The sequence below is a fragment of the Cyprinus carpio genome, chromosome B2, assembly GCF_018340385.1.
Source record: "Cyprinus carpio isolate SPL01 chromosome B2, ASM1834038v1, whole genome shotgun sequence".
In the NCBI taxonomy this organism is placed as follows: Eukaryota; Metazoa; Chordata; class Actinopteri; order Cypriniformes; family Cyprinidae; genus Cyprinus; species Cyprinus carpio.
This window is the reverse complement of record NC_056598.1, coordinates 604,539-617,151: the sequence shown is the minus strand read 5'-3', so window position 1 is coordinate 617,151 and position 12,613 is coordinate 604,539. Positions and strand designations below refer to the sequence as shown.

Here is a 12,613-nt window from a genome sequence, read left to right as displayed (position 1 = left end):
GGTGTGCAATGAATCTAAAATATATGAAAGTTTAATTTTTATTATTACATTATGGAAAAATAATGAACTTTTATCACAATATGCTAATTTTTTGAGAAGGACCTGTATATATATATATATATATATATATATATATATATATATATATATATATATATATATATATATATATATATATATATAGTATATCTAACTTATAAAGAGCTGAGCAACAATAGTACCTTTTTATGAAAAAATCAGGCAGCTGTGATTTGCGATATAAACAGTATATAGTGGCATCATATTACATGAGTGTTCTATAGCTATCTGTATAAAGTTGGATATAAATTTTTATTCAATTTTAATTATTATTTGGTGACTGACTCGACAATCCAACATCACAAAGCACTTTAACTTTTTAAGCCTTTCACTACAATCACTTGTCATAGAGTCAATTTTAATAATCCAATCACTTTCCAATGGACAAAATCAAGTTCACCTCAGTTTTTGTAAGTGAAATGGGTAAATGGCATTTCTTTGTTTCTATGCTGATTTACCCTAATCCTAACTCAGAATAAATATTTAGGGGGGAAATTGTCACACTTCACCTTTAAACAGAAGAGTTTCATTAATATTATGTAAATTACAATTCAAAGACTGTAACATGTTAAGCCTAATTTGGTTACAACCAACCGAGTTCGGGTAATTAAAAACATCAAGACAAATGAATGACTCCCCTTTTTTCAACTCTGTTCTGTCCTTCTTTCCTCTGTCGAGGTTTTATAGTGCCTGCCATCTTTTCTCAAGTCCCTCATAAATAGCTATTAATATTATGTGTGTGCGTATGTGGGTTTGTGGTTAATTGGTTGTTTATGTTCTTGTAGACACACTAGCCTGGAGCTTGTTGATTGTTTTAGTTCTTTCTCTAGAAATCGAAGAACATAATGTTTCGTAGAAAACCTGGCTGCTTCATAGGTGTGAAACATATAAAGGGCAAGCTAGGAGAAAAACAAGAAGCGATTTTTTAAACTTCAGCAGGGGTCGGCAGCCTTTTCGGCATGACGTGACATTTTTTATTTTTCTGGTTAACCACTGTGCCAACAGCACCCCCCCCACCCCCCCAACTCCATTATACAGAATGCATTAATGCTTTGTACAGTACATACACACTTTTAAATGATACGACAAAAAACAATAGGCCTCTTTGATTTTCATGCAAATACTTTCTGAAGATTTTTTTTTCATAATTTTTTTTTACATTTTCAAAAGTTTCTTGAACAAAAGATATACAGTGTGACCGTACTGAACATCACTGTGTGTGTGACAAGGCCAGTGCATTAAAACTGTTCAGTTTAATCACCGTTCAATATCAATGCGCTGCTTTAATTGATGCGTGTGCATTCAGAAGCTCATTCAGAAGCTCATAAACTTGTTGTCAGCGCTGCCAAGCGACTTTTATTAATTGATACTGAATTGCTACATTATTTCTCAGCAAGGCGGGGGGGTAAAATCGCAGTTTTTAAGTAACTAACTCAGCTTCATCGTAGAGAGAGACAGACGCAGACAATTTACACCTCTCTCTCTCTCTCTCTCTCTCTCTCAAAATGGCCATATTTGAGAAAAAAATTCGAGTAGTTTCCATCACTGGATATAGCTGTCGGTCATTTAACATTTCTATTGTAAACTATCATTAAAAGTTTACTATTATGTAATGACTTGCTGCTTCTTACTTCGCTCTCTTTAACGTTAAACTGGCGCTTTGTGCTCTGCTTCTGTAAAACCTGCCTACTTTGATTTGATTGGCCATCTCAGACATTTTGACATTGACAAGTGCTGTTAGACCACTGAGGCTTTGATCTGAAGCACCTAGTATGTGCAGCGGTAGCGTAGACTAGCGCAAGTTAATTCTTACACTTTAATAGTATTTAAAGCTCCTAACAGGCTGTGTGACTATGAGACGTTATTACCTCAAAATGTATGTCAGTATGCAGTTTTCCCTATTGCTCGTGTGGCAGTGATTATCCTTCTGTGTGCCACTGTTGGCATGCGTGCCGTAGGTTGCCGACCCCTGAGCTACAGTAAATGGGATGGACCTCTGTTTGTAGTGGGGGCAGAATAAAAAAAATAAAAAATCACTGCATAGCATTATCTTCTATTCATAAGAGTAAAATGTCTCACATCACTAGGTGTCACAGCCAAGACGCTCCGGCTCTTCCTCATGATCTCCGCTGACAGCTCAAGCTCAGAAGGTTCTTCTGTCTCTCGGGATTCTCCACTGGCATACAAATGAACTTCAGCTGTGAACTGTAGCCAGAGGGAAAAAATCCATTAGCATATGTTTTCATCAAACCCTCCACTGGGACAGTTCACAAATTAAAGGTCACAATTGTCTCAGTTTTTATGTTAAATTAAACATGTAACATTAGAATGAATAAACCAAAGAAACATCAAATTATAAACAATTGGTTAAAGCTCTATAATATCATACTGTGTTTCATATTGACTTTTCATTCAAAAATGTGAAAATTCAGAGTTTCATTGAATATTGCAAGTTTGTTTAGCTTAAAAGATAAATAAATAAATATCAAACTTTTGGAAACAGAAGATACCTAGTGCAAAATGTATAAATTAATGATGATTAACTCTTTCCCCGCCAATGACAGAATTTTCCGGCTTTATGTGTTTTCATTGTTATACAGTAGGGGGCACTATTACACATCTTCTGAAAGAGTACGGAATCTCTGGATCAAAACATGTTGAAGAAGAAGCAACGTATGTAAGCAGATGCACACATAAAATAATGCAGTCATTGAACATTAAACAGCATAAATTAACACTGCCTCTCGCTATCGAATAAAATTTTGACCCAGGAAGTGGTATAGGACTATTTGATGGAAGCAATCTATTTCATCTCAATTTTGATAATCGCTCTGAATCCGATCAGGACACTAGTGGGTAAAGAGTTAAAATATTAACAGTTAGAGCCTGAGGCAATTTAATTCTCAATAATTTTTTATTAAAATGCATAGAGATGGCATGGAATGGACATGGGAAACTAAATGGAATACACCAAACATCTTCTTGTTCATGTGTGTGTGCACCTGAGATGCACCTGTCCTCATGTTTCAGGAAATTGCTTGTCAGTCTTACATCAGTGGAAAGCTCTTAGTGCCTGGCACAGTTTGAACCATGTCTATACTGTAAGTGAGCAGCTCGATTCAACATCTCAGGATAATAGCACCCATTATAATCAACAGACCAGAGTGTAGAATGCTTTGTTGATTACAAATGGGTATTTAGTCTATTTTAAGTTCTTCACTGTTGCACAAATGCAAAAAGACCCACCTATGAATTTGTTTAACTGTTGTAAAAAAAAAAAAAAAAAAAAAAAAAATCTCTGAGAAATGTGTAAACAATGTAACATTAATCAACTATGTAACTGTAATCTGGCAATAAGCATAAAATAACACATTGTGTAGTTCTATCACTAAGGGAAAAAATAAATAGATTATTGTACATGCCAATTGCATTTCAAATGTCTTTTTTAAAGTTTTAAAAGCATTTTTTATACGTGCAAATGTTTTGTAAACATTCTAAAAAATGTTCCATGAATGATATAATAATGATTATATAATGTTATTAAAGACCAGATAACTTTCAATGAACATTCTGTTAACCCTGGAAATGTGGCTATGTGTACAATACAACAAAGGACAGTTTATTTTTAACAAGCTAGTTCAAATATTAAACTATTTTCAATGACCTTTGGTTTATCTAAGCTAGCTCGGCTAGTCAACCTTAACTTAAATTTAAGCAGCTAGCCAATTGTAGTCAGTTAGCTAGTATATTCAGCTAATTTATCTTACCTAAAGTTATTACAGGTATGGAGGAAAACTTTTTTTTTTTTTTTTTTTTGCTCTGTGTTAAAAATGGCGTATGCGGTTTTGAAAATATAAAATATCATCATTTTTACATGTGTCTGTTTAGTCCAAAAGTCTGTAGGGTATTGGTAACTTTAAATTTCTTTAAATCAAATTATTCACTTTACAAGTTTGTTAAAAATGGTTGAATCATTGCTGCATTTTTGATTGTGCTGATATTTAGGAAAAACTGCACTTGTGTGATATTGCTTAACTATATTATATATTGTAAATATAAAGAACAAAAACTAAATTTCAATTTTGGAGCCCTTTTTACTAATTTCAGTGGCATTTGTACCTCAAGCCTCCATTAATTTCCAATTTCCACAGTGGACTATACAACCCAACAGTCAGTTTGGAACATTTCTTGCTTTTTAATGTATTTTTTATTGTATAATATATAGTATAATTACTGTATAGTGCCTTACAATATATTCAAAGACTTACTGACTTGAAAAAACAAAAACAAATAGACTAATACTGCTGAGAAAAATTGTTAAGATTAAGATTTTAGGGTTAACTGCCATCATTGCATATACAGTTTGTTAATAATGTCAGCCTATTCTTTGTAACAGATATTTTCAAGCTTGTTGAAGTTGGTCAGATGATGACAGTGATTCAGACAGTGATTCAGTGCCAATGAGACACAACAATGTCTCACTGGCACTGAGATCAGAAGTCTGACTGGATCGCTGTATGGCTTTGTGTTCCTGAGCCAGAGCAGATGGCTCTGTCCCCGCTCAAAAAGATCCCTGTCCAGCTGAAACACTCAATGTTCTCCAAACATTGGTTTTTAACCAACTAAGGCATGAGAATACTTCTTTTGGTATACTGTATGTTTCCCTGCATGCTTCTAAAAAAAATTATTTTGGTCCATCCATTCATCACTTTTTTAAAAGATGTCTTGTTCAGTTTTAACTTATTGTAAGGATGGTGTTTCATTTGGTAAGATATTTGCAAATGAAAAAAAAAAAAAAACATTTTGTAAATGTATAAACACAACAGAAGTGTAATTTACCGGCCTAACACATGAATAAACACTGGAGTAAATATTTATAGCTTCAGCCAAGAGAATCTCAACACCATAGAGTTGGGTTGGATGCAAAATATTTGACGTCAATAAAAATGATAGTGGATGTTTTCTTCTCCCTTTTAAAAGTTGATAAGTCTATTTACTTTGCTGTCTTAACTATACACAGTTTCTGGGTTAGTTGATTATGTGGATTTGGCATAGCTTTTTTACTGCTGTTCGTCATGCTATTAGAAGTGAGCTGACTTGTTTTTAGCCGCAACCCCACTGATTTATAACCACATGTAAAATAACAAGGAAAGATGATAGGTTTGAAGCTACTCATAAGGTAAGGCTTATTAAAGCAATAGCAATCACACATGAGCAAAAGCACAGCAACACACTCTTGCAAGTATGTAAATAAACAAGAAGAAACTAAGGAGTGTCCCAAAGACTCTCTTGTGTGTTGTACTTTCTTGCCGTTGCTAGTTGAAAAGATGAGTCCAAGCCTCCATTACTAATTTTGAAAGCATCTAGTTAGAATTAGCAATGACACTTTGGGTCGTTTATCATGAGAAGTTATTGGAGTGAAAAAAAAAAGGAAGTACAATTGTGTGATACTGCTTTTATGCAACAGTTCATTCAGGTCAGTGTTTTTAAACAAATCAAGTGAATAATTCAATGACTCATTCACAAAGTCTTGATTTGTTTCTGGTAAATGAACCAGCATTTTTCAACAAACCAGTTAAAGTAACGATTCAATGACTCACTCATAAAGACACACAGTAAAATCCTAACCACTAATATACTAATACACATATAAATGAGGGAAAGAACTACATGTTCAAACTAATTAGTACATATTCAACATATACGAATTACAAAAGAAACATGCTGAATATATAGAGATATTATATGAATATAGAATATATAGATTCTATATGTTATATAGAAATATTTAAATAGTTTCAGAGTGTAGGAACTGACTCGATTACATCATTCACAGTGCTTCATGGGAGTGAGTCGGCACTAAAGATTTGCTTGATGCATTTATCTGATTTTTCTGATCTGATTTATATGCAGACTCATGGTTATTGTGTAGTTTTTCACCAAGGATTCAACTGTTAAACATGATTATTTAAAAAAAAGAGGGCTAATAATGGCTCCAACCAAAGCACAGTAGGCCTGCCTTTTATGGTTTGTAAGTTTTTATTAAAATGATTTCCTATATGGAGAAAATGAATAGGATTTATTAATTCCGGTCCAACTGTTGCACTCTATCATACTCGAGGAACATATTAACTGTTGAATAAACGTTCTGACATGTCTTCTTTCCTTATGTTGTCTTCAAGGCTGTGGTTTGCAACCCTTTTGACTCCAAAGCCAAAATATTTTAAAACAATAAAACCATTAGAGCTTGATAGTAGGAAAGTTATTCTTTATAAAAATACCCATGGAGTTTTAAGATTTTAGTAATTCCCAAATATAGTACATCCAAAACTGTAGGAAGTCTGTTTTTTCAAAGACGTTAAAAAGTTATATATTGTCTTACTTTAAGTCCTTTTGAAACCCCCTTCGAAGTTTACAATCAAATGGTTACAATCCGGTTATATTACATTATACTGAGTGGGTGACCAAGCATTTCACAAATAAACTGGCATGGTTTTCTAAACTTTCATGTGCATCATTACCTTTTCAAATGGAAAAATTCAAGGTTTCATAGTACAAACAGCCTAAATTCATCAACGATAAAACTGTTTGCCTTTTATTTGCCTTTGCACCCAAATAAATTACACCTTGAAAATGAAGATGGGGGGAGATAAATAATGAGGTCTTGATGGATTCTAACTCACTTCCATATAGTTTTTATGCGCGAGGTGAAAAATGATTGCATTGCCTCTTGTGCGAAACCTTGATTAGCCAATTTATATTTCAGCTCCACACTTTCTCATTTCTGTTTTTCCCCCTTCTCATCTTTCTCTAATTTGATGGGATTACTCAATCTGTTGGACACATTTTCCTAAGATAAAAGATTGGTTCATGCGAAATTGCAACAGAACATAGGGCGATGGAATCAATTAGGATGAAATTTGTTTCACGTCTAGTTTCTGACAGCAGCTATGAACTGTAATCATGTCAGGGGAAAGGTTTAGACAGGTAAGTTGGGATGAGATTATCTATATTTTACAATGTAATATCCATATTTCTTCAGCTATCACCTAGTAATACAACACTGAATATAAAGTCTACATCCACATTGATTGAACACATTTAAAAACATTTTTTTATTTTGACCTTTGTCCACACTGACATACCATTTTCATGATGTACTGTGTATTGTGAAAATGCTGATGCATATTGTACCCATAAATAACTATGGTTATAATGACATTGTGCCTGCTATTCTTCACTTATAATGTTGCTAAATAGAAATGTTAATCTTCATAGTAAACTCCTGTAAAGATAACAGAATATTTACTTGCAAAAGATGATGATTGATGGATTACACAAACTATACATGGTTTATGCAAAATTACACGTTTTGAGGAGACCATTTTCAACTAAAAACAGAAGCATATTTATGGCCTTTTGTCATTTAGTTACATGACCAGGGCATTTTGTGGGGCCTGAAAATGCAAACTTTTGTTAACAGGTTTCAAAGCGCATATTTTTGAAAATGATACCATTAACGTCGCTGGCTAAACTACAAAAAACACAAATTTGTGAAAACAGTGACAACATGCGCATGCATTTTACATGTTCAGTCTTTAGGTATGTGTGAATGTAGTGTTTCTAAACGAATTGACATCTCCAACTACAGGCCTGGCATGCATAATACAGCATTTCTAGTCATTTTCACAGATCCGTATGAACGGGGATCATTATGACATCATCTGTACGTGAAACTTTTCAAATACATAAAGGAGAACTTTTCAGTTTTTAGTACATCGTTGTCGTTTAAAGTGTGAAATCTAAAAGTGATTTGAAACATCACAAACTACTTGCTAGTTGCTTGTTCACATTGATAAAAAATCTACAAGCAACTTCTATAAAACATTTAAAAGCACAAATATGGATGATTCCCAAATATTTCAAAACTGGTCTGTGTTGGTCAATACTGTTAACAAAACATAACTTAAGTAACATAACATAACTTAGTTTGTAATGTTTTGATTTTACTTTTAGCACTACAGTCCTCTATGTCTTAGAAAATCCATAGCTAAATACCAAAAATGCTCTTCTTGCATTCTTTTTCCTGGCAAACAGGCGTGTATTGTGTATTGAGTCAGACACAATATGTTATTTGAGCTGAAACAAAGACTCCATGGTGCTCACCAGCTCCACAATCGTATTACCAGAACTAGTGCTTGGTTAAAACCTCATGCTGTACCCACAATGATCTTCCTGTGCCACCAAAAACACGGGTTACTGTGTACTTGATCGATAAAATAAGGTGTCCTGGCATAAACGTTTATGTATTGAGAGCAAAAAGTACAGATGTGGATTCTCACAGACTTGTGACTTCTTCAATAGGATATATTTGTTTTTGTTCTGCCAACCATTCCAAATCCAGTCATGCTATGAGAAGCTGGGTTTTTAATTTCTAAAGCAATTACTAGGGTTAAATGAGTGTGACAATACAATCGGTTCGGTATTTTGTGAATTCCAAATGGATTGCGAGTTTCACTGAACCCTGCGAGATTAAGAGAACAATTATGAAGTCAACACGGGTGACTGATTATCACAGTATGAATTACTCAAGGATGTCCATATACAGCATGGAGAAAACTATTAGCCTGTTAAATGGATTCCAGGACTTGATATTGTACTGATATTTGGTATAACTGTCTTTGGAAAGCTTAGTGTTTTTGGCTGTAGTCAATTACTTAATTATTTCTGCGAAATGCTGTGAGCTATTTACCACATGTGCTCTTAACACATGAAAAAATTCAGCCTTTGACCATCTGACCAGAAACTCAAGATATATTAATTAATGATAATGATCATGATGAGGGTTAATGAATATATCTATTGACACCAATGGTATGAAATATGGTATGAACTCAAATATGAAAGTGATTTCCCAATGCAATCAAATGATTTAACAAAGATAGCTATGCCCAAAGATTATGTGTCCAATTTCTATTTTAGCTCAATTTTAAAGATGCTAATAATTTGGCAGTTATTCACATAATTGTATATTACATTACAGATCAAAAGTTTAGGGTCAGCTTTTAAAGAAATGTTTACTTTTAATTAATTAATACTTAACATGGATGCATTAAATGAATCAAAACGACAGTAAAGAATACGTTTATGATGCTACACAAGATTTCTGCTTCAAATAAATTCTGAAATCATTTCAATTTCAAATGCTGCTGAATCTTTTATACAAAGAATCCAGAGAAAAATTTATCACTGTTTCAGAAAAATATTACGCAAATGAAACATTTATGATAAAAATAATAAATGTTTCTTAAGCAGCAAATCAGATTAGTTTTTGAAGGATCATGTGACACTGAAGACTGGAGCAATGATGATTGATGAAAATTCAGCTTGGCATCACAGGAATAAATTACATTTTAAAATATATTCATTTTACATGTACTTACTATAGTAATGACAATAAATTATGTATAATTACATGCAACTAACCCTAAACCAAACACTAATTCTCTAACCCTATAGTAAGTGCATGTTGTTAATTAATATCACTCCATACTTAACTTTATAATTACACTGTAAGAAGGAGACAAAATAACTAAAACGTAATAATAATTAAAAAATAAGCCGTTAAAATAGGTTTTCTATTTGAATACATTTTAAAATGTAATTCAGCCTCAGTCTTCAGTGCCATATGATCCTTCGGAAATCATTCTATTTATTTATTTATTATCAATTTTGAAAATAGTTTTTGCGGAAAACGTAATCTTTTTTTTAGGATTCACTGATCAATAGAAAGTTCAAAAAGCATTTACTTAGTATAATACTTTTACTTTTTTTGCACAAATATTTGTTTGAGATTTGTTTACAGTACCACCACGGGCCCCCGCTGAAGCCCCTGATTTAGAGTCATTTCCTGTGGGGGAATGGCAATCACAAGCAGGTTAGCTGATGTCTCTTACTGGCCTGCAGGGCAATCATTTGCTCTGTGCTGTAAACAATCTCTGGACAACACAATGTCACGTACTGTATGTGATGTGTACTCATTAATACTCACTAATGCTCAGTAACATGACCATACAATTCTCTGACACACTGCAACATCTCATTACAAAACAAACAGCTTCTGGGGTTGCCAAGTTTTTGTTTCTCTATCTGCTACTAATTACTTTGATTTGTTCTTTAACACAATTGATTTGGCAATTACGTAAGAATTACATAATAACATGCAAGAAACATCATGTAACATCTTGCAATCAAATCGAATGATAGCTCAAATGGTCATTTTAGATAAACGCATTGTATGCTGTTTACATAAACATCAGACAATTAGATCTCACAAACACATCCCAAATGAAATCTGCAGCTATTATTTGATTGGGTGCACACAGATGGATGGGTTATTATTTAATGATTCACCTCAGAAGGGCAAAAACAATGCTTTCCACAATATGTTTTACTAATGTTAGTGTAGGTTGCTGTTTGGTATTTTTGGGGGTTGTACCAATATATAACATTCTAACATTTTTTTTAGAACTATTCCCAGAATATTTTGGGAACTGATATTTGTCAGTTGTGTTTGCATTGATCTTTAGTTTTTTTTTTTTTTAATCTTTAGAATATTTTGGGAACCAAGATGTCTTAGTCGTGTTAGCATCAATCATGCATGAAAACATACAACAAGGATATATGAGCTGTTTTCTTAACATATAAGATTCTCATTTATTGTTTTAGTTTTAACAATCCAAGATTGTTCTTTTTATGTCTTTTTATTAAAAAATTGTATGTTCTTTTCAGTGTCACCTAAATATACAAAAAGGGCACATGATCTGTTTTTTATTTTATTTTTTATATTAAGAACCATAAAGTAACATTCTCAGAGCATTTTCAGGACCAAAATGTGTTAGTGGTGTTTGCATTGATCTTGATTAAAAATGAAAATAATTTATGGTTCCCATTAACCCATTTGGTTATTTTTTGAGGTGGAACCAATGTCTAACATTCCAAGAATGTTCAATTTAGGTTTTATTATTGAAACAATACACTACCATCTTTAGAACGTTCCGGGAACCAAAAGATGTTAGTTGGGTTTGCATCGATCTTGTTTGAGGAAAGTACAACAAGGGCACATGAGCTGTTCTTTTTTAATTAGTGTGATGTCTTACAGGAGCAGATCCAGTATACAGTACATGTAATGATGTCCACTACTTCTAATAAATGGCAGAATACAGTATTGAGCAATAGTCAAGATATAAGTAAGAGAAGGAGAGATAGAGCTGGAGGAAAGGAGCTGGGATTGTGGGGAGAAGAGATCAGTGTGCGTGAGATGTATTTCAGATGTATATATTAGGTTTCAATGTGCAACTGAATACAATACCTATTTCCTGAAGAAAAAAAAAGTAAGTCGGAAATTCCAAGAGTCAACTGGAATTATTAATTAAGCTAAGACTTCATTCACTACATCATTGATTTTTTTCCAAAGAGAAAGTTGTCACCCAGAAAGTCTATTCTTAATGAAAAAGTTAAATCAAGTCATTTCTGTATTGCCAATCTACATGAGAAAAGTTAATGTGCTACATTACACATGAAAGTTTAAGAACATCATACCACTTATACATCTATATCCATATTCCTCCATAAATAATGACAATGTTTATTGAATTAAATGCAGATTATTACATTAAGGAAGGAATGAATGCACAACGTCGACTCATTGAGCCTTTATATTCAACCACAGCATCGCAATTATATTAGTCTGATAGCATGGAATTTGTATAACGTCAATTAATATTCATGAGAATGGATGATGAGCTTTCACTCTCTTCCCAGAGCACACAATGAAAAGGGTATCTGGCAATAAAGTTCATCAAGTTAATTAAGATAATCCACAAGCAGGTTCTCCTAAACATGATAAAGCGTAGATTGAAGGATAAAAGAACAGTATATTAGTTCAAATATTTAATAGCATGACGTGTCCAGTGAAAACACCTTCACGAGCCACTGACAGTCCTATAACTGCGTGTGCCTTGTGCATCGTTTGAACGAGTTTTCTTTATTTCACAGAACGAGACGAACTTCAAATGGCCTGGGATTTTAATTTAGTCCAGCTTGGCAGATATTTAGTCACGTAATTGAATTGCATCGGTACTTTGACAGACCACTGTTACATACATGAGTCATACACGCGCGCTACGATGTCAACACGTTAACGGATGCAACTAGCAACTTACATCAGCCTACACAGTCACGATCATCGAGGGCGATTCAAGTCTCAGGTCTAATGCTTAGAAAGCGACAATTTAATTTAATGTTCTCTTTGTCAGCGAAGTGCACGAACTAGTGCACGGTAGCGTCGTTGTATGCCACGAACAATAGACCGAGAGAAGCTTGCAAACTTACCTTATATGCATGCGCTGTCGTATCGAGATGATAGTCATCGATGAACGAATAAAATCGGCGTGAGAGCGAATAAAACAGACCTTTCCGTAAACCCCTCCTATCCTATTGGAAGTGGTCACCCATCACCAGCGGATGGGACATC

General features: G+C 33.6%; 1 protein-coding gene across 1 annotated transcript in view; it reads right to left on the bottom strand.

The window, feature by feature from the left end:
• Positions 1-12,610, bottom strand: part of LOC109107515 (cAMP-specific 3',5'-cyclic phosphodiesterase 4B-like) — a 66,948-nt gene extending 54,338 nt beyond the window's left edge. Inside the window, exons 1-2 of the mRNA XM_042717640.1 lie at positions 12,472-12,610; positions 2,158-2,283 (exon numbers count right to left, since the gene is read on the bottom strand). Of these exons, the coding sequence (XP_042573574.1) occupies positions 2,158-2,199 (42 nt within the window). The 5' untranslated portion in view covers positions 2,200-2,283; positions 12,472-12,610. The remainder of the gene's footprint in view (positions 1-2,157; positions 2,284-12,471) is intronic.
• Positions 12,611-12,613: the final 3 nt, after the last annotated feature.